The sequence below is a fragment of the Nannobrachium achirus genome (genome assembly GCF_963921795.1).
Source record: "Nannobrachium achirus genome assembly, chromosome: 22".
In the NCBI taxonomy this organism is placed as follows: domain Eukaryota; kingdom Metazoa; phylum Chordata; class Actinopteri; order Myctophiformes; family Myctophidae; genus Nannobrachium; species Nannobrachium achirus.
Window position 1 is genome coordinate 45,474,841 of NC_137829.1, and position 24,058 is coordinate 45,498,898.

A 24,058-nucleotide genomic window follows, 5' to 3' on the forward strand; every position below is an offset into this window, starting at 1 on the left:
GTTGTCAGGCAAGTGAGACAACCGCTGCTTTCAGCACATTTTGCAAATACATCTAATATTTTTAGAATATGGTCACAAGACTCTTTTTTTTTACTGTCATATTGGGATCCCCCAACATTAATTTGACATGGGACTCTGTGGCACAACGGTAGCGCGTCTGACTCCAGATCAGAAGGTTGCGTGTTCAAATCACGTCAGGGTCAAAGCTTTATTGATCCCCGTGAATAAATTGTTCTATGCTATTAACAGATGTAAAATGTAATTTAAAACAAATAGTGCTTCACAGGATTAATATAATATGGAAATTTGGTGTCACACTGATAAGAACCGGGGGCCAAAATAAACCGACCGCTCATTAGATGCAATGTAAAAGTGGTCACAGGCAGCACTCGCATGTAAAACTGCGACGATCAAAATCTGTAACTTATGTGACAATAAAACTGCATATGATTCTATAAACATATGTCATTACTGCCCATTTAAGTGAATAACACATTTGTAATTCATCTGCTTTATTATATGATGTTTATTATACAGGGGGAAATGCAAGTCATTCAAGGATTGAAAATGTTTGGTGTAAAACACTAGCTGGTTTTGACTACACACACAAATCATTTCTTTTTTTCTCCCTGAAATTTATGTTGTTCACATTAAAATTGTACATAGTACACTCATACTAGGACATGTGTAGGCAGTTTAGCCATATGTAACAGTACTAGAGGTATATACCTTTGGTAAAATATAAAATATAATATACAAGATTGCATGAACACCACAGATGCCAACTTCTTTCTTATTTTATTCAATGTATTGTATTTTTATTTTGTGTGCGAATAGGTTTATTTTATGTAAACTAGATGGTATCAAGGTATAAATATATTGCACCAGTTATTTTATCAGTTGTCATGGGGAGGGTCAGTTTAACCTATTGCAATTATCCAGATCCCTCCTACATTAAATTTCATTGGTTGGTCAACGTTCGGTCTCTCTAATACCCGCCTCTCTCGGGATCCTTTTTCTTTAAATATGAGGAAGACCAATTCTTACCACCAAAAATGGACTCTCACCGCCTGAATTACCAGGGCGAGGATAAGCTGATATGGAATCTGTCTAATGAACGTAAATTACGATGCCATTTTTCGCCACCCATGCACCTTTTTCCATTTGTTGATCTGTATACAGTGGAAGATGGGGAAACATTGTTTACAGATTTGCATCATGTGAGAGTATATGCATCTGAATTTGGGAGGTTTGAGACTGCCATCATGGATTTCACTGATTATCTGCTCTGGGGGAGATGGGCCAAAGATGACTACATCAAACCATCGGATATGGTGAAAGTGGATGAAGCGATGCCTACTCGTTTATCAGGCGGAGAAGCCTTCCTTATCGACTGTTCACGATCATATTTATGGTTGTTGATAAGATTCAAGTCAATGGGACCAACTTGTGAAAGGCCGAAGACTGTAATGGCCAAAGAATTGTATTTTCCAATCCGTTTAGCCTTTCATGCTGGTGATTTGTTGCTTCTGCAGGACGTGCTGAAATTAATCAATGGGTTTTTCAGCAAAGCAAAAGAGACTCGCAAGATGATGTTGCTGGATGATCGCCTGAACGGTGTAAATCGTACGAACTACCTCTCTACAAAGAAACCAAGACGTGTACCCCTGGTGCACGATAAAAAACTCTTGAATGAACCTAATCACAATCATCCCTCTGGATCTACTCTGTTTTCAATGGACCATAAGCCCGGTTGGGTTGATTCCATAAAAGTACCTGAAAATTCCAAAAAGTCACAACCATCTGGAGCTACTCTGTTTTCAATGTACAATAAACCAGGGTGGGCTGATTTTATAAAACCACCTGAAGATACGCAGTGGTCAAGGGGCAACTGTAATACTGTAAGACCTGTGTTGGATCATGAGCTAGAAACCGATGGGTCATAGTAACAATAGGCCTACCATACATGTGTCCTCTCCTGTTGATTTGAGAGCATCATAGTCTGCTTGAATCATATGATGTGTTGAATGTTCAATGTGTTTCCCTAGATTGTGTATCCACATTTTATTTCCATATTATATTAATTGTAACATGCGTGTAACATGTCTGTAAAGATGTATCATGTTCTCTTGTCAAAATAAAACATATAAAAACATATCTTTTTCTCGTCACATTTTTCCATCATCCTACAGTAATTATACCTAATATAGTTAGCTATGTCTAAACAAAGAAACCTCTTTGTTTTCAATCTAGTTCTGCTCCTCCTCCTCTTACCCGTTACTGGTCCACCCTCCTACGCCTCTTCCTCCCGTAAGATACACCACGCCTATTCCTTTCACAAGATATAAGGGACTCTTAGAGAGTAGAATATTATGATTTCCCCAGTCACCATGGAAGAATCTGTTGAAAGAAGGGATGAAACCAACTCTAGCGGTATTCTACCAGTGGAAACTGTAGAATGCGATCCTATGCACGATTCCAAATCTGAAACTGATGATGAATATTGTCCATGCCCGGGTGTACCTCCTCCATCACCTCTGGGCTACTCTACACCTTACTTCTCACCACCGCTTTCACCACCCTATCCAGAGATGGGAGAAAAGGCCGTGCAGTTGTCCACTGTGAAAGAGGATGAAGCTCCCAGTGCGAGTAATGGGGTAAATTTACCATATGGATGGTCAGCAACTGATATGATCAGAGAAAACTCTAAAAAACTTCAATGCATACTGGAGCATGATATACTTTATCTCCTCCAGTTGGCTTTTGGACATGAAGAACATTTGATGGATCATGGGGACTACAATAAGCTCAAGCACATGGTGTACAATAACCCAGATAGTTCACAGACAATTCAGGCACTCTTGGAAATAATTATGGACAATGGTGAAACTGCGTGCAGTGAGTTCCTATGTCTGCTACAAGCGTCAAATGCAATAGAAACATACCCTGATCTACAGCACATGTCATGGTACAGTCGTCCAAACGGGATTGGCAATGGATGTGTGACAGCAAAAGATACGATACGGAAAAACAGTTTAGAACTTAGAAAAATACTGCTTCCAGATATCAAATATGTCATCCAGTGTGTTTTCGAAATTGACGAAAGCCTACTGGTGTCTGGAGAGTACCGGGACCTCATGCAAATGTCTTATTCGGATGCATCATATAGGCTCATTGATAAGATAATGAACAAGGGTGAAAAGATTTGCCAAGTGTTCCTGTCTCTGCTAAAACACGTAAAACTTACAGACAGGTTTCCTGATCTGGAGAAAATGCCGTGGTACGGTCTTCCAGCAATGGTTTTTGAAACAGAGAGGGAAGGATTTCGTTTCATGCCGGGAATGACGTTTACAGAGATTTTAAGGGTAAACAAGCCAAAACTGCAAGAAATCATCATGTCAGATGTGGAATTTTTCATCGATTGCGCTTTCCAATCGGATCTTGTTGGCAATGTGGACTACAGACAACTCAGGGACACTCACTCGCCGTACAGAGCAGCTGTTGAGCTTTTGGACAAAATGCTGTGCAAGGGCGAAGAATTCTGTTATGGGTTCATTGCTATGCTACAAAATAATAAAGTAACAGCAATTAGACCTGAATTGAAGGCACTGCCTTATGCAGCACAACACCATGGACGTCCTGGATACATGGCTTGCACAGATACAGTCAGAAGAGTCCATGACAGTATAAGAAAAAACAAGTCAACACTTCAAAACACCCTGATGTCAGATATTGACAATCTCTTCAAGCTTATTTCGCTTATCTGTGAACGAAAACTAATCACACAACTGGATAGATATCGTATCTCAGCCGACCCGGCCACTGAACTTGTGGACATAATTATGGGCAAGGGTGAATCAACCTGCAATGCTTTCCTGGATATTCTGAAAACAAGAAATGTAATAAAAATGTTTCCTGCTCTGAAGACAATCCCATGGGACAATTCTGATGGCCATGTGAAACAACAGCAAAAAAGGAAGCATGGGCATACAACCAAATCAGATGGCAACACCATGAAGCCAGAAACAAAGAAAAGAAAATGTGACACAACATAATGTGATGAACGAACTCATTACTTTTTGGATAAACTCACCATCTGTAGAACCAAGTACTGAACTATAGAATAATAATGCTATGTCTAAACAAAGAAACCTCTTTGTTTTCAATCTGCTTCTGCCCCTCCTCCTCATACCCCTTACTGGTCCACCCTTCTACGTCTCTTCCTCTCGCAAGACACACCACGCCTATTCCTCTCACAATATATAAGGGTATTATTGCTCGTAATGTGGTCTTTACCAGTCATCATGGAGGAATCTGCTGAAAGAAGTGAAGAAGTTGACAAACCCAACTCTAGCTGTATTCTACCAGTGGAAACTGTAGAAGGTGAGCCATGGGCAGAACCCAATGACAGTGACACGGACGATGAATACTATGCCCTTGCATGTGGTCCTTCACCTCCATCATCACCAATATTTTTTCAGTATCTGGCATTAGATCCTGTTCCACCGTCTTCACCGGTGAATTACTCTACACCTTACTCCTTCTCACCAATGCTTTCGCTTTCACCACCATCTCCAGTGAATTCAACCCTGACTCTGGATCACGGAGATGGTCTGGGCAATGTAGAGCTTCTGGAAATTATAAAAGTATGCATCATCAAGCTACTGAATGTGGTAATAATTGATCTGTGGAAAGATGAATGTGACGGCTGCCAAGCAGATCATCCTAGTCAGACCCAACACCAGTGCCTCAATCCAATCCCTAAATATTATGTCTTCATAAATTTTAAAGAATTAATGAAAAGACTTTGGACTGATCGATTCATTTCGGGGATCATGCGTGTTCTGGAAACCCAAGGAACTGTCACTACCACATCTCGAGTGCAAGGGATATGTGAAGCTTTTCTATATGAGCTGAAGAATGTGGATGTAATTCAGACAAAAATCAAAGAGGCTGTTGATAATAATCATGTGCTTGGCGGAAACAAGAAGAAGCGTGATGTGTTGAACGAGCTTGTTACATTTTGGAGTAACACACCACTTGATACCCCAAGCTCTGACGCTGGTAATTATTTGAGAAAGTAGAGACAATAGTTTTACAGCATATATTGTATGTTTTATTCATGTTTAAAAGGTATTCTTTTCTTGATCACTTCTCCTCCTCTCCAGTGCATTCCCACCCCTCTCCAGCAAATATACCCCTGGCTCTGGACCAGCCCGATGGACTGGTTAGCACCGTGTTTATGGATATTGTAAAAGCATGCATTGATAAGCTTTTAACTGTTGTACTAAGTAATGACCGGGATCTTACATTAGTCTGTTGTTGTTTGACACATAATTGGTGCGATGGGGCGCAAACTAGTTATCCGGTGTCACGTTATTATGTATTTGCTCATTATAAAGAATTTATCAAAATGCTATGGACAGAGCGATTTATTTCAGGAATCATGCATGTGTTAGAAACTCGTGGTATTATTGCTACAGAAGACAGAGTGCAAGGTGTCTGCGAAGTCTTTCTTAATGAACTGAGGTTAGATATCGCAGCTGATGAAATGGGTGATGATGTGACACACCATAATGTAATGAACAAACTCATTCCTTTCTGGATAAACTCACCATCTGTAGAACCAAGTACTGAGCTATAGTATTGCTAGAGAATTCATGAATCATTTATTAAAATACAATGTTACATGGAAGAAAGTGCATAGCCTATATTGTATAGTGTCCACATTCATTACAGTGTTCATACAATCTTGTAAGCATTAAAAAAGAAAAACGTAGCTTTACCACATTTTTTTGTATGATGATTCCGCCAGTTATGTTGTTTATCATTATCATTGTATATATGTGTACCTGTTTTCTTCTCAAAATAAAAAATATCAACTACATTATACTAAATATTTGGTCATAATAGTTTTTTTTTTTTTAAGAATGTTGGTTATATTGTAATAATGTTGAAATTTGTTTTGTTTCACTAGACAGGTACATTTTACCTCACTTCTTATGCAGCCAAAAGTGTTGTTGGCATAATGTTTGTAATTAAAATAGGTGAATAAAACTAATACTAATGATTCAGCATTGATTGGTTGATTGGATACTTTAATATAAGTTTGGATAGGCTAAGAATCACAAAATGAGGTGTTCCAGAATTTTTTTTGAGAAAGTAGTTTGAGAGAATAGTTTTGCCGTATATAATGTATACTGTTTATAAGTGTGTTATATTCATATTTTAAAGTTGGAAATAAATTCTTCTTTTCTCCTCATCACCAACGTTTTCATGGCCCTCCCCAGTGACATCACCACTGGATCTGGATCAACCTGCAACTTTGCTCGGTTCACGCTTTCTGCGTATTATAAAAGTATGCGTAGCAATGCTAGTGGATTCTGTAATAACTGATCTATGGAAAGAGGATTGTGACGGTTGTGAAATAGATCACCCCAGCCCCCCCCCCCCCCCCCATCACCAGTGTCTATCCCAACCATCAAGATATTTTTTCAATCATTTTGAAGAATTAATGAAAAGAATGTGGACTGAGCCATTTATTTCAGGAATCATGCATGTGTTGGAAACTCGTGGTATTATTACAACAACATCTAGCGTGCAAGGAGTGGGTGAAACTTTTCTACACGAATTGAAGGGTGTTAAAGATATTCCAGGATATATCAAGGCGATTGTTAATGCCAATCTGGTATTGGGTAAAGACAAGAAAACGTGTGCAGTTCTGAATGAGCTTGTTACATTCTGGAGGAACTCACCATCTGTAGAACTATATAATTATTAGATAAAGTATAAACACCTTAATAATTGATGCATACATTGTTACTGTGAATAAATTATATTTTCGATTTGATATGCATATATTTGTACACCACTTTCAGTAGCTATGGTGTTCATGCATTCTTGTAAGCACAATACAAATAAACAAGTTTTGTATTTAATGATCCGTGTGTATAATTTTGTACACCACTTTCAGTAGCTATGGTGTTCATGCAATCTTGTATATTATATTTTATATTTTACCAAAGGTATATACCTCTAGTACTGTTACATATGGCTAAACTGCCTACACATGTCCTAGTATGAGTGTACTATGTACAATTTTAATGTGAACAACATAAATTTCAGGGAGAAAAAAAGAAATGATTTGTGTGTGTAGTCAAAACCAGCTAGTGTTTTACACCAAACATTTTCAATCCTTGAATGACTTGCATTTCCCCCTGTATAATAAACATCATATAATAAAGCAGATGAATTACAAATGTGTTATTCACTTAAATGGGCAGTAATGACATATGTTTATAGAATCATATGCAGTTTTATTGTCACATAAGTTACAGATTTTGATCGTCGCAGTTTTACATGCGAGTGCTGCCTGTGACCACTTTTACATTGCATCTAATGAGCGGTCGGTTTATTTTGGCCCCCGGTTCTTATCAGTGTGACACCAAATTTCCATATTATATTAATCCTGTGAAGCACTATTTGTTTTAAATTACATTTTACATCTGTTAATAGCATAGAACAATTTATTCACGGGGATCAATAAAGCTTTGACCCTGACGTGATTTGAACACGCAACCTTCTGATCTGGAGTCAGACGCGCTACCGTTGTGCCACAGAGTCCCATGTCAAATTAATGTTGGGGGATCCCAATATGACAGTAAAAAAAAAGAGTCTTGTGACCATATTCTAAAAATATTAGATGTATTTGCAAAATGTGCTGAAAGCAGCGGTTGTCTCACTTGCCTGACAACTAACTAGCTAGGACCCCACTGCCACTAGAAGCACCTACTGTGACGTGTAGCATATAGAAACGTGCATGAGATAAGATAGTGTGTGACTGCAACAAAATGTCATCTATGTTTTTATGTTGTTTTAGGCATAGTTAAAGTTTATTCACGCTTCTAAAAACGTACAGTAGGTTTTCATTTCACGAAATGCAATGGTGAATCTTACAGGTTTTTAGTATGCACAGTATACTGTACTGTAGATAGTGTACTGTAGACACAATTTGATATAGGTGATGTTTGATGTTAATGTGTTTTCTAGGATATCATCATATTTTGCTATGTATTAGTGAAGTGTTTTGGCATTTAGAAAACACTCTTACTCCAGTTCAGATAAACAAGGTTATACATAAAGATGCATATCCATAGCTATGACCATACGTAAACCATGATCCTATCATTAGCTTAACAGTAAAGTGACAAAAACAAATATCCAAACTATACATTGAAACCATACTTTCCCATCACCTATGCAAAAAAAAACAAAAAAAAAAACAGTTATTTACACAGTCAATTGATATTAAAAGGCTGTTGAGTAAAAGTCTGTTGAACACTTTATTATTAGAACATATTGTGTATTTTGTCTTCACGTGAATGCAAGAGTTATGTTTTTTAATGTTTTGTGTGTTATGTTTTGTGTGCTACTCCCAATGTGTACTGACGATGCTGATGATTTATGTTGGTGATGTATATTTGTGGTGAATATACAGTAGTTGATTACTGTAGGTATTATGCAGGCCTGTTGATGCCGCATAGTTGTGTTGTATACTTGGTTCTCTACCGTTTATGATTGATATAGTGTGTACAGTTTGTAGGATTTGCATCCCATACGGTCTAGCGGTTAGTATTCCTGGTTTTCAACCCAGCAGCTCGGGTTCAGCTCCCAATATGGGAAGAGATAGATAAAGGTTTCCTGTGAAACTAAAACCAAAAACCATACTAGGATCTCCTTTTTAGTTGTCCTTGTACCAGTGAATTAACTGTACTGTTATGAAACTGCACCCATTCGTATATGCAAACTTCTAATAAAGCCTTCAATCATTCAGTCAAACTACTATTCAAACTGGCTATACCATATATTATAGCCTTATGTTACCAGATGTCTTATAGGATTAACGGTTGCTGTTGAAACTAGTCTATTGAGCACATTGTTAGTAAAATATTGTGACTTTTTGGTTTCATGTGTTTTGGCGTTGTCCTGCTGTAATTTGTAGGGGTGTTGATGTTTTGTTGATGTTGTACTGGCTTTTGTAGTTATGTCGATGTGTATGACGGCGAGCTTTTTTAATTGTAGTGGGAAAACAAATATGTAGTGAGAGGAAAATAGACAAGTATAGTGTAAATGAATAGCTGATCCTCTATACCTGCCCGCTATACTGCCAGTGAAATACAATAATGTCATAGATAAAACACTAAATAGTAAGCTTATGCATGGGCTTAAACGTTTTACTGTAAATGTACTACCGTACATGGTGTGAGGCTCATGGATGGTACAGGCTAATTACAAACGTAGTTACCCTACAGAACACCCAGGAAATAAACAATAAGTTGTCTAATTATTACTATGGTCCCTATCATGTATTGAAAATATATAAATAGGAAGAAAAAACAGAAAGAATCTACATCCCTCAGACATTGTTATTGTTGTCAAGTGACAGTAAAGAGTAAACTAATTGTGAGATTGTGGATCTGCTGTTTTCGTATAATTTCTGTAAGAGCGTGTGTAACACATTTTTTCTTTAAATACAGAACTACATAGTTTTTCAAAGCTTTCAAATCGTGTTGAAGGATGAAATGTGTGTGTGTGTTATAATATTACATTATAGAATTTTAAGAATAGCATGCAAGAATGAGGATTTGGTGAACAATTTGTCACTGACATGGATATACTGTATATCATCTATTTTGACTAGTTTGAACCCCCTGGATTTACAGGCCTGTCCCCTGACACGTAAATGCTTTGAGAGTCCACTAGTGATTATACGTACAAGCCTAACATTACACATCACACTCCTATCAGTCACTCTTTGTGACTTGAATCATTTGGCTTTATTTGAGGGTTAAATAGACTCTGATTTTATGTACTGTAGGAGCACAAAACCCAACTAATGAGTATTGATAGTTATAACCACTGTAACTATGTTAAGGTTTGACTACGAAATTCATGTCAGACACCATGACATAGTTAGTTAAGGCTTGCTAATGTAAAAACAAATAATAACTAAATATTTACTGGTCTGTTAATATTATTTGCACTATAACCTTTTAAAACTCTGTGTATACTAATTGCTACCAAACGTTTTTTTTATTTAAATGGTATTTATTTATCTCGAGACCCAATCGATAAATTATATGTTTGTCCCCAAACGATCAAAATAGCCACAGTACAAGCCATAATTGTACTGTAGATCTGTCCGCGTCTATCCCACTGTCACATCTTACTCTCTCTCTCTACGACGTCTCGTTCTGTCAGCAGGTAGATCGGCTGTTTTTCATTACTTATTTACTCTTTTATTTTCATGTATGGAATTTCACACATTTGGCTAGGTAATAGGTTTCTATAACTATATCCATGTGTGCATACTGGAAAACAATATATAGTGCATTGTCCACTAAAAGTGTATGCCCTGTTTCTACACACACTGTGTTGTGGTCACTGAGCTTAACAGTAGGGCTATCATTGTTTTACACCACCCCCTGATGTGTGACCATTCTTCTACTGGCATGTACCTGCTGAATAGTTAGCCTAACCCATGCTGGGGAATAGGACCATAGTTAGGTAATGTGATCCATCCTCTCTCCCTGTTGTGGACATCACACACGTTGTAGCATTTCCATCCTATCATACACTGCCCCCCAGTACATACAGAATGAGACTAAAGTCATACATAAGAGAGCCACAATCTTCCCCCCAACACGGTGACCCTCCATTCACCAATGTGTACACAAACTTTTATGACAGAGGAGTCACAATGCTATTAATCCAAAAATAATCTCTTCTCGCATCCCACAAAGGGAACCTCATCCTGTCCATTCCCTAATTACAGTCACGGTAAAGCCAGCCTTTAGAAAAACAATAAAACCCCACACTGTCTTTAAGAATGAACACCAAACAATACACCCCCAACATGGGCCCTTTATTCACTTTTGAAACACACACACACACACACACACACACACACACACACACACACACACACACACACACACACACACACACACACACACACACACACACACACACCCACACACACACACACACACACACACACACACACGCACGCACGCACACACACACACACACGCACACACGCACGCACGCACGCACACACGCACGCACATACACATGCACACACATGCACGCGCCCCTACTGTGACGTCACCAACTGCCCTGGGCCCCCACACCGCCCTCTATCCTACTCAGGGCTTTCAGCACGTTCAGCATTTTAGGATGGGGGATTCTATATTTACATTTTAGTTGTGGCCTAAAAACAATTGACGCCAAAAAATATATCTACAAGCTCCACAGGGCGTGTGTGTATTTATTCCTTCATTTAATCATAAAACAACCACTGATGACCAGGAAAAGGCCCTAATATAAATGTCCATTTCTCAAATTCTACTATACTAACAGTATGGAGACATTTAGCGTACACACTGCGTGTCCTCACTATGCGCCGGAAGGCCTTGGCTTCCATTACCTCTAGGCTAATGTTATTGTTAGAAGCACATTTTTCGGCTATTTTGCCGCCAATAAAGGCTGTCCTCTTCCAGAAAAGCATAGATTCAGAGAGAAAATGGGCTTCAAAGTTGGCCATCTGCATTGGATTACATTGAATAAATCGGCGGAATATGACGATACTATGTGCAAATCTTTGAATATATGTATTTTTTTAACTATTTAAGCGGACGTTTGTAACTCAAATTTTGCTTCTGGGGGGTCCCTGGAACTAAATATTTTGAGATGGGGGTCTGTGGCCAAATACATATCATTTTGGGGGTCCTTGACATGATAACATTTGAGCACCACTGACATAGAAACATAGGTTTATCAAAAAACCTTATATAAATACTAGTAAGAGACCTGAGGGTGACATGCGACCTCAGGGTGACGTCGCGCCAATTCTTGACCATCTGGCCAACCACAGCGTTTCTCTGACGATTCTAGTTGTTGTCATTCTGGGGGGAGTTTGTTCATGTTTTTGTGAGGGTATCAACCCTAGGAGACACGGGGAGAACATGCAAACTCCACACAGAAAGGCCCTATCGCCCACACCCTAGTTGGGGTTGGCGATAGGGCCTTTCTGTGTGGGGTTTGCCTAAACATGGATATGTGGTACAGAATGACTCATATATGGGCATTTTTCTTTTTTATTCTTCTCTTTTTTTGTCTTTCTTAGTCTTGTGTATCCTTCTCTTTTTTTTGTTGTCTTTCTTAGTCTTGTGTAGCCGCCCCGTACAGGAAGTGATGTCACAACTCGCTGACATCACACTAACATCACTTCCTGTACAGAAGGATTACAGAAGGTCACTCAAGCGACAAGGTTTTTCAGGGTAAATGTGACCTTCGGTCGCAATAAATATATATAAATATTTTTACTAGTCAATAGTTAAAGCACAAAATAACGCGTAACAGTGAATCCTTGTACCCAGGGCCCAGAAGTTGGTGCGACACCCCTAGGTTGAGTGGTGTTTGGGTAACTTCTCACAGCCTGGCCGCTGTGTCGCCACTTCTTTCTCCGCTTAGTAAATATACGCGTCAACAGAGAGGATATGGATATTACTGCCGGCCATGTTTCATCCACGCTGGTGTGAGCAGAGAGATTTGTTTTTTGCTCGACGCTCGCGAGACGAATGGCTCGCGGTCCGGCGCGTTTCCGTGGAAACCGCTTTAACCCATTCAGAACGGGTACAAATTATAGTGTATCATTATGTTATGCTTTGACTATTGAAAAAATAGCAGATATACAAGCTCACAGCGCGGCACCGAGTGCCGCGCTGCGAGCTTGTAGATCTGCTATTTTTGAAAAAATCGTGAAAATTAGAATTTTGACCCGATTCTATAAGCGTCTTTTGAATCGTTCGGGAGCTCAGTTAGTCTGTTCTTGAGAGACTACTATGTCAGTGGTTTTCATACTTTTTCATGTGAAGGACCCCCAAAATGAAATGTATTTGGCCACGGACCCCCATCTCAAAATATTTAGTTCCAGGGACCCCCCAGAAGCAAAATTTTAGTTAAAAACGTTCCCTTTAAAAATACATACTGTATACCGGTATTCAAAGATTTGCACAAATCTTCATGACTTTTTTCACGACATTTTTCACTCAGCGCGCTGTGAGCTTGTATATCTGCTATGTTTCACTGGTTAACGCATTCAATAATTCCCGGCCCTAAATGGGTTAAGTTGCAGAACATTTGGCAAAAAAACATTCTCATTTCTAGGATAAGTCATTTTTATAAAGCTATTCTTCAAGCAGCGGCGTCGTCGGCAGCTTTTTCACACATCACTGCGAATCAAAGAGGTAAGCAGAAGAGGAAGTAGTAAGTGATCCATTTATGAGAGCCGGGACCTTTTCAAACTAACACTGGGACTTCATTCATTATTCACCCAAAAGGACTGAGAAATGGAGTTCATTCAAATGTTATCGTCTAAAACTACTCGCCCTTAGTGGGATTAATAATAAAGTTTCATTCCTGCAGATGAACTCTAATTATTGTTTCGTTACCGAGTTGTGTGCGTGCGTGTGTGTGTGTGTGTGTGTGTGTGTGTGTGTGTGTGTGTGTGTTATGTTACAGTATGTGCCTGTCTTGAGTGTGCCTTACTTAAAAATAGCACCGCAATATAAAAAACACTCTGATATCACCAAAGTTATAGTACAACTACAAAGCTAGAGCAACAAGTATCTCACTGTCATTGTTAAACAAATTAAAATACTCAGAAACTACTAACACAACCTAATAGTGCAATATCAAAAATCAGTGCGAAAAAAACAAAAAACAGCTCAAAGAAGAAGAAACTAGGAAGCGCGTCACGGCCAGACGCACATGAGCACCCTCCCTGGAAGGTCCTTAGAGGTCGAAGTCAATACAGCTAAAGTTCCGTCATACTCGCACGTCATAGAACACACCCACAGCGCCCCCCAGCGGGAATCGAACCCAGGACCTTCTAGCTGTGAGTTGACAGCGCTACCGACAGCGTCACCGTTCCCCCCAGCAGTGCCTTGTATGAGTTCATTTCAGTAAGCGTCCCAGCTTGGGGCGTGACGGACATGCATACATACATACAGACAGAGCCAAATGTTGGAGCAGTTAGCACCACTCGATATCGATACTGCCCGACAGCAAGACATGCACTCAGGGGTGTCACACCAAATTCTGGGGCCCTGGGTACAAGGGTTCACTGCGGGCCCCCCCGTGAATGTTCTTCATAGGGGGAGGGGGTTTAACCCATTTAGACTGGGAACACATTATTGTGTGCTTTAACTATTGAAAAATAGCAGATGTACATGAGCTTGTAGATCTGCTATTTTTTTAAAAACAAGAACATTTCTTTTTCAAATCCTTCTAAGGTTTTTTTTGAAAAACCTATGTTTCTATGTCAGTGGTGCTCAAACCTTTTCACGTGAAGGACCCCCAAAATGACATGTATTTGGCCACGGACCCCCATCTCAAAATATTTAGTTCCAGGGACACCCCCAGAAGCAAAATTTGTGTTACAAATGTTTGCTTAAAAAATACATACATATATTCCAAAAGATTTCCACACATTTTCACGAATTTTCAAAAAAATTGCAGATATACAAGCTCGCAGCGTGCCAGACTCGACTCGACTCGAGATTAAAGACTCGTGACTCGGACTCGACTTGTGACTAAAGACTCTTTTACATCTCTGCTCGATATTGATAGTGCCCGACAACAAGACATGTACACTGTTCACTGCGGGCCCCATCTCAAAATATTTAGTTCCAGGGACACCCCCTTGTGACGCCCAGGGGCGTCAATTGGGTATGGCAGGGGTATGCAGCTGCCACACCCTAGGTCCAGGGGGGAAAATAAAAGTTATTTTTAAATATAAATCCATGAATGTCTCTTTGTCTATCTGTGCTGGTTATTATGTTGTTAAATTACAGTAAAATAACTACAAATGCAACATTTAACAAAATGGTCACTTTAACAAGGTATTATAATTATATTCTGTACATCTTGACAAAATGTTATATTCCCAGGTTCCGCAGGTCAGCTGCACAGGTGCAATACATTATTGTTAATTGTGGCACGTTTACTAACATGCCAAGTTTAGCTGCACTTGAACAACCGTTCCAGGCTGCCATATCCAGCCCAAGAAACCATAGAAACCTGTGTAAAAAACTAAAAAAAATCAAAAAAAAATCAAAAAAAATCAGACATTGTGAAAATAGCAGATCTACATGCTCACAACGCCTCGCAGCGCGAGGCGTTTTGTTCATGTAGACCTGCTATTTTCACAATAACCGTGTTATACAAAATGTAATGCCTCTTTTCCATGAGGACTCCCATCTTTGCCATACCCTAGCTTTTGCTGAACTGACGCCACTGGTGACGCCCCTGACGACATGTACTTCCCAGCAGCACTGGCTCAGAGTCTGACTGACCTCCTGTTGAGTGATGTCCAGAATGCGCTCCAGGGTCAGCTCCTCGAAGTAGAGGCGGTCACACTCGTCGAAGTCGGTGCTGACCGTCTCGGGGTTGTGATTGACCACCACCGTCTTCTTCCCCAGCTGCCTCAGAGCCCGGATGCTAGACACCGCGCACCAGTCAAACTCCACACTGCTCCCTGGTGGAGGAAAAAACAGGAGAGGCACGGTATCTGCCTTTAACTATCATGTAAATTAGGGGTCTTCAACGTTTTCAGGCCAAGGACCCCTTAGTTGAGGGAGAAATGAAGCAGGGACCCCCAGAGCTTTTAATGGATTCCATATAGTTAATCGTTTGACAGCACAATCGTCAGTGTATTTTGGATTCATGTCAATGTGTGTTTTCAGATATTTAACCAGTTGAGCCGTCAATACATAATAAACTTGACCTTTCACTCTGTACTTTGTCTGCTCTTTTTTCCCCCTCTACACCAAACCTCTTTACCGAAAATAGCGCGAGGCGTTGTGAGCTTGTAGATCTGCTATTTTTGGCTAAAGTTCTCAGAATAAGGACACTATGTTGAAGACCCCTGATGTAAATAATTAAGATGAATGATTTGATTGTGGCTTTTGTTGTTGGACACTGGTAATGTATGAATAAAAATGACATCTCTGTTTGTCTTTTGGGCTTTGAAGTTGCACAGGGGGCAGATATGGCACATAAGTACCTAAATATACAAATAAATCATAAACTGTGGAAATGCACGGAATACACAATTATGTTCAAGTCATATCTAATGCATCATCTCTTTTCAGCAGTTTGTTTTTTGTCACTCGGAAAAGCTTTTTTCTTTTATTATTATTTTTATGAGCAACAGTCGCCGCTAAATCCAATTTCTGTCAGTTTGGAGTTGCACCGCGTCCCTCCCAAACGGAGACGTGTTCATCAATTTCGGCATCACTGAGTCCATTTCATTCGTGTCGTTTCTATTTATTCTGGAGTCAGTTGAGGGCTCTGTGTCGCACAAAGCACACTGCAGCTTTAAACCCTCAAATACCCGGAACGCGCCCGAGTCGCGTTAGCTTTTAACCACTTCAACCATTATTTGATGCTTTAACACAACTACTGCCTCTTAATCTGAAGGTTGCTTGTTGCCTTGGTGGCACGTCGTTTCCTCCGTCGGCCGCCGCAATTATTTTGAAGGGCTGGAAGGGGGTTGTTTTTGTTTTTTTGGATTATCACTTGACGGCAACGATTACGTCATCTAGTCACATGACAGTGTGAGCCCAGAAGAGAAACATGTCTGCGCCCTGCCTTGTGTATTGTTTACATTAGATCTGGCTCAAAATGGCTCAAAATGTCTTATTTGGAGTAAATGAAGTCTCTTTATGGGCCTCTCCATTGACTTAACATGGAGGAGCTTCACTTCGCGTGCACGCCCAACGTGCGTTTTAAACAAATCGCGGACATTACCGATGCGGCCGCGACCGGAGCGACATTAAGTAAGTATTAATACATTTACTGTAAATACAGTAAGATTGACGGTGAGCGCTGTCAACGGCGTCATGTAGTCACCGATTTGAATGACGGTGAGGATCGTCAACAGCAGCAGAACAGTTAACTATTGAAAAATAGCAGATATGCAAGCTCACAGCGCGGCACCGAGTGCCGCGCTGTGAGCTTGTAAATCTGCTATTTTTGAAAAATCTTGAAAAATGTGTGCAAGTCTTTGAATGTCTTTGATCCCTAACCCTTGACCCGACTTCTAAATCCTTCCTCTAAATCAGTGGTTCTCAAACCTTTTCATGTCAAGGACCCCCAAAATTACAGGTGTTTGGCCGCGGACCCCCCCCCCCCCCCCCATCTCAAAATATGTTGTTCCAGGGACCCTCCCAGAAGCAGAGATTTGAGTTACAAAAGTTTGCTTTGAAAATATATATATATTGAAAAATGTGCACACATTTTCACGATTAAAATAAATAAATAGCAGATCTACAAGCTCGCAGCGCGGCACTCGGTGCCGCGCTGTGAGCTTGTAGATCTGCTATTTTTCAATAGTTAAAGCAGTCAATAATTCTAGGCCTAAATGGGTTAAGCCAGTGTTCATATCGAATTTTCTCATTTCAAGAAGATAGGTGGGACGCAAACACTTTCTACATTTTCAAGCGAGTCCTGATCCATAAAAGCTTGTGAGTTTCTGCTAACAGGATTTTCCCCTCAGGAGGTTCCCAAAATGAGGGTCGGCACGTCCAGGGGGGTCCCCCAAATTATTTTGGAGGTCCCCAGATGATTAACTTAATGTGCAACATTGTTTTCTCACTCAACAGTAAAAAAAATAAAAAATAAAAATGCAAAGATGTAAGATGTCCACTGCAACATGAAATGTTAATATGAAATAATTGCAATAAAAGTATATATTTAAAAATAATGTAAACAAACCAACATATAGTATGAGTGTACAGTATCTGCACATTTCTAAAGTTACAATATAAGGGCATTTAAGACATTTTTAATGCTGAATTGGCCAAATTGTAGAATTAAGACAAGTCATTTTTATGTTTGGTTGAGCTCGGGTGTTGCGCTCTGAAAATAGCAGATCTACAAGTCACAACACGTCGCAGCACGACGTGTTGTGAGCTCGCAGATCGGCTATTTTCAACATAACGTAACCAAGTGTAAAATCAGCCATTACGACGGCATCAAGGTAAAGGCCCCTAGCCTGATTTCAGACTCTACGCTGGAGCTTGAGTCTGAAGTTGTCCCCATTCTATTTGATTGAAAAGGGGAGGGGATTTAAAATTTGAAATTCCCAATCACAAGAGATCTGGTGGGAGGGGTTGTGTTTGACTTTTGCACACAAAACATTCCCTCCTCCCCCTCCCCTCGATGACATGCACCAAACAGGTCATTGTCTTTGATGTTTCATTGATTAGAGAGAATCACTAACGAGCTATTCGACACTTGTATGGCTCAATCAATGACTGCAGTTCGGAGCCCTTTTGAAGTTCAAAGGGAGCAATTAAGAACTCTGGTGAGCCACGCAGCCACCCCTCCCTCCACTGTTTCTGTTGATTTTCAAAAGTTAGACGCACCCCTCCTCCGTATTGCATTGATTTCATTGGTCGCTAAGTCAAGATACCGTATCAAGAGACGCGTCATATGACACATCCAGACCAAGAGAAGCAGTTCACTCAGAGAGTGGGCGGGTCTATTGGCTGGAGCCAGGCAAAAAGGCCCCCCAAAATACATTTTTGTCTACAAAATCAACTGTAGAATTAGTCGACTAAAATCTTATGATATTTTGTCGACTAAAACAAAACAAATACTAAAACATAAAAGATATGACTAAAACGAAATGTAATTTCATGCAAACTATGACTAAAACGAAGTCTAAATTTGCTGTCAAAATCAACACTAGTTCAAATACGATTATTCTGGAGGCTCTCGGCCTGAAAGGTTTGAGAACCCTCTATGTCTTACCTATGTGGTACGGTCCACAGCCCAGAACCATCACTCCATGGTCGTTGAAGTCCAGATCATGCTCCTGTCGACACATACAATTATGTCACATTCTGATTATTACCCTCCTCATTTGTTTAATCGTCGACATGCAACGTTTTTTCTTTAGGTCTCGACTCGTTTCTTTAGGAGTAGATTTTGTAAACATCTTGAAACTCAAAGAGATGAAGTGTGTCTGGATTCTATGAATAGTGAACCAATTTAAAGTAACTAGAAGCTGGGCCGCCCGAAGGCCAACTCGGGAACGATGTAAATAGGGAATGAATGCCCCGCCCTTTAATGCAAACCCCATTATACCTGTTGTCATAGGACCCGTTTTGACCATCTGTTTGCCTGTGTCCATTTATGCCCATATATGGAGATATCTGTTATCTGTCTATCTGTCTGTCAGTGTCCATTTTATGTCCATATATGGAGATCACTGCAGATATAGTTCTGGGTCCATTTTATGCCCATATATGCCCATATATGGAGATATATGTCTATTTGCGTCCATTTCATGCCCATATATGGCGATCTCTGTATCTGTCTGTCTGTGTCCCTTTATGCCCGTATATGGAGATCTTTGTGATTCTGCGTAAATTTTATGCCCATATATGCCATTTGCGTCCATTTTATGCCCATTTATGGAGATCTCTGTATCCGTCTGTCTGTGTCCCTTTATGCCCGTATATGGAGATCTTTGTGATTCTGCGTCCATTTTATGCCCATATATGCTATATATGGAGATATTCAGAGATTTTTTGTTGACTCATGTGGCGTACGTGATGTCAGAGCCTTTTATGAAGTGATGTCACAATGAGTCAGAGCTTTCGCCGATTTCCTCCGGAACAGCCTGATGTCAACAATCAACCCCGCATAAGGAGATTCCGAACGTTTCGCGCCGGTTCGGGAAAACCGCGCGTCGGGTCGGGTCGAGACCCGGCACTGCACTCCGTGCCGCGGCGGGGAACGCGCGTGCCGAATCTGAAGCTGGTGGGACGAACGGTTCTCGAGATACGCGGATTACAGACAGACACACAGACAGACAGACAGACACGCAGAGACTTCTCGCATTTATAGATAGATAAACATGAGCTTGTGACTAAATAATAACTACATTTGGATGAATTGGAACACAAGTTTCCTTTCTTTTTAATAAGGCATTTGCCTAGAGATGGACTTGCCTTGTGTGTAACCTTTTCTTAGCAGTGTATAGTTGATAGGAGTGTAACGATACATTTGCTTTTGCAAACGATATAGTAGATCATTGCAAATTAAAATAGATTTTTCGATTCAGTTACTATATTGTTACACCCCTAATAGTTGACCATTGATTTAATTGTCTTCATTATTTTATTTATTTGGTATTATTATTTTTTATTTTATTTTCATTCATTCATTCATTCATTCATTCATACAATGTGGCACTTTGAGATTTGAAAAACAGATTTTGGTTTCCACAGGTTTTACAGCAAGGATATTCATTCAGTGATGTTCTGAGCACCTGGCCATGGTAGGTGCAGTACAGGTAGTTGGTCATGGTAGGATATTCTGCTGCCAAGGTGTCGATCTGTTCACACACAATCAGGAAAATAACAAGTTGGTTAAAAAATAAATATTAATAATAAAACATAAATAAATAAAATGACACAGCCATATTATACCAGCTTGCTCGATGTTTTTTTATAGTTTTTTGTGCTACTGTAACCCCATACTCCGGTGGAATTGATAGTTTAAAACTCTGTAAAGTGATCTTAAAGTGATCCCTAGCTGGCTAATACGACAAATATGCCTTAATACATTATAATTGTCCTCTATAACTGCAAAGTAAAATTAAAAACACCTTAAATATTTTATTTCTTCTAGAAATAGCTAATCTTTCACTCAACAGGGGAAATGCCCGTCGCAAGTTGATGATGTCATAAATGTCATGTGTGATCTATCCCTGTGGAATTTATGGCATGCATGTGAAAATAAAAACAAACTTAATATTTCCTATGGTTAATGTGAGCATCAAATCAATATTTCAAATGTGTTTTTTGCACATGCATGCCGTAAATTCCATAGGGATAGATCACACATGACATTTATGACATCATCAACTTGCGACAGGCATTTCCCCTATTGAGTGAAAGATTCGTTATTTCTAGGAGAAATAAAATATTTTAGGTGTTTTTAACTTTACATTGTAGTTATAGAGGACTATTGTATTAAGGCATATTTGTCGTATTAGCCAGGGATCACTTTAAAATGTTATACTTAGTGTCTACTAGCTTGAAACGCGGCATGTAGATCTGCTACTTTTGATCCTTTTGTTTTGTGTGAAGCTGTATTATGATGTAGCAAATTGGGGCGTTACGGACGCTAAAATAAAAATAATGTTTCGAAAATATTTTATGAAAAGGATTAAGCTTCTGATATATGTGTTTCTATTCAGAAATGACCACAAAAAGCGTAAAATAATGATAAAATGATCCTTTTGGCCTTTGTCAGACTGACTTTGTTTATATCCCTCTTGTATTCTTTTATATGGATTGATATAAGGGTTATAAACAAAATCGGTCAGACAATGGCCAAAATGATTATTTTATCATTATTTTACGCTTTTTGTGTACATTTCTGAATAGAAACACATATATGAAGCTTAATCTTTTTTATAAAATATTTTCAAAACATTTTATTTTAGCGGCCGTTTTTCAAGAAAAAGTAGACTAAAGCTCCTTTAATTTACAACAAAAAAAAAGAAAGAAAAAAAAAGGAGAAACACACACACATTGTCTTAATTATACTGTCCAACAGTGGAGGAAGCTCCAGCCAGGCAGGCAGGCAGGCAGCACTAACCTGTTTGACCCAGGGTCTGATGCCCTGCGCCAGCCGCAGCTCTCGGGCCTCGCCCTCACTGGAGCCCAGGGCCTGGCCCACCTGCCGGTCTGAGAAGCCGTCCTGCTTGGCCTTGAGGAGCAGCTCCCTGGGAACCGAGGCGCTGGACGGATGGATGGAAGGGACAAGAAGTGTTGAAGATAGTTGTGGAGAAAAGGGGGGGAAAAAAATATGTTTTCAGCATTTTAGGACAATGTTGTCATCCCTTGTTAGCCTCGCAAGCCATCCCGAGCTACGTCATCACCAATGTGCTTCCTTTCTCGGTCTGGTGTCCCTCCCATCGAGTCTCTTTATTAGACTTTGATTCTCAATTTCCAATCAAAAGGCTGCATTTCGAGCGAACCCGCCTCACACCGCTCCTGATTGGTCGAGCGGCTGCTACAGCTCTCGCATTTTGTAAACAAACATGGCGGACCCCATGTCCGACGCGAGTTCACAAATCGCAAATAAAAGCTGCATTAAGCGAAGTTTTATCTGAAATCAACGGCATCTCATAACTTAAAAACGAACAACAGTTTGCACCTTTGGAATTTCTGTCTGGAAAAGACGTATTTGATGTTCTCCCGACGATGTTTTGATGCGCTGATGACTACTGACTGGACCTGTCAGTCAAAGTGAGTAACTACGTCATCGTGTAATAATGCGTTGTCTATTGAGAACTCCCAGACTCTCCCCTGGGAGAGTCTGGCTGTTGCGAGGCTATATCCCTTGTGTCATCCCTAATTAGTGGGATTGAGCCAATCTGTGCTTAGTAGGCAGACAGAGACACCTGGATTCAGACTGGAGTTGAATTCACCTTGACTTGACGTGCCAACATATTATTGTTCTGACTCCCCTTTGCCCTTAACTCCCTGAGTGCCAAAAACGTATTTTACACACTTTTTAATACGGGTTCCTGGTGCCAAAAACGTCTTTTACACACTTTTTTTAATATGAAAAAAAAAGAAAAAAAAAATTAAACTCAAATTAAAAAATGTCACTTATATAGGTGTATACACAGGAAATGAGCGCAAACTTGATATAATATGATATGATATCATATCATATCATATCAATTTTGCACGTATTTCAAATATGACATATTTCATCTATTTTCCTTTTACACCAGATTATATTATAAACGTTTTGGCCATTATCTCCATAACCGTTTATCGGATTGTCTTACTTTTATTTGCTATGTAGACAGAAAAAAATCGCCGACCCAACCATTCTATGTTCATAGCCCGGCCGTGCACGGTCGTGCACGTTAGCCCTTTAGCCGAAATTAAACAAAATGGCTGGCATCAAGGCCCATTAAATAATGTAAAGTCAGGCATTCACTGAGTTTTCTTTTTTTATTCTCCCAAAGATAGCTCATTTATAAACTCAGTGTCCTAAGCTTAAGCCGACATCATAGTCGCCTGGGCGGTGGAAGGCTTTACACCGCGGTGTAGTCTTTTCGAGTCTTTTTGAGTCATGAAACTACAACGTTACGTCATTCCTCGCGGTGGAGAGCTTTACACCGCAAGTCCCAACACATCTCTCTGTTTTTACTATCAGACAGACAGGCTCTACACCTCGTTCACTGATTGGTCGACCTGAACGGAGTTTGCGTCTGAACCAGAGGGAGGCGGGGGAGGACTTCACCGTGGGCCCCGTGACTATGATGTCCTGCACTTATTTTCTGACTTGCGGTGGAAAGCTCTCCACCGGTGGATAGCTCTCCACCGTACACTCTGATACGGCCTTTACAGATCAGCTATTTTCAAATAGTCAACATTGTGGTTAACAAAATCAATAACCAAAAACAATGCATAGCCATTTTTCCAAGACCTTCCAGAAACCTTGATCAATTCCAAAACTTTTCCAGGACTGGAAAAATATTTTTCAAAATATTTCCAGGAATTTCATGATCGTGGGGAACTAGTCGGGGGCCTTAGGGAGATAGAATGGTAATTTCATGCTAATCAGTCTAAAAGCGCCAAATTTTGCACAGAAGTAGCCCAGGGTAGCCAAATCAAGTTGGGCTCGCATCGACTTTCTATACAGGAGGAAAATACCCAGAAAAACTTTTTTTGGGGGGGTATTTAAGTAGGATGTGAGGGGTCTAACTTTGTCATGATGCTGAATCCATTGCAAGCATTTGTTTTGCATAAAAAACCTTCCTTGGGCTAAAAATGGCCCCAGAAAACGATGGTTTAGTGATGAAAAGTGATGAGTCAACACTTTCCACAGTTTTTCACAGTTTTGTGGGCGTTTTCTGGGGCCAACTGGGCGCCCCAGCTAAATCATTAGA

At 40.0% G+C, this 24,058-nt stretch overlaps 1 protein-coding gene across 1 annotated transcript in view; it reads right to left on the reverse strand.

Annotated features, from left to right (window-relative positions):
* The window catches only part of cps1 (carbamoyl-phosphate synthase 1, mitochondrial), a gene marked incomplete at both ends in the record, with an annotated part of 173,311 nt that overhangs the window by 86,539 nt on the left and 62,714 nt on the right, over positions 1-24,058 (reverse strand). The window contains 4 exons of the mRNA XM_080752916.1: positions 15,420-15,601; positions 18,883-18,946; positions 20,408-20,473; positions 21,745-21,886. Of these exons, the coding sequence (XP_080609042.1) occupies positions 15,420-15,601; positions 18,883-18,946; positions 20,408-20,473; positions 21,745-21,886 (454 nt within the window). The remainder of the gene's footprint in view (positions 1-15,419; positions 15,602-18,882; positions 18,947-20,407; positions 20,474-21,744; positions 21,887-24,058) is intronic.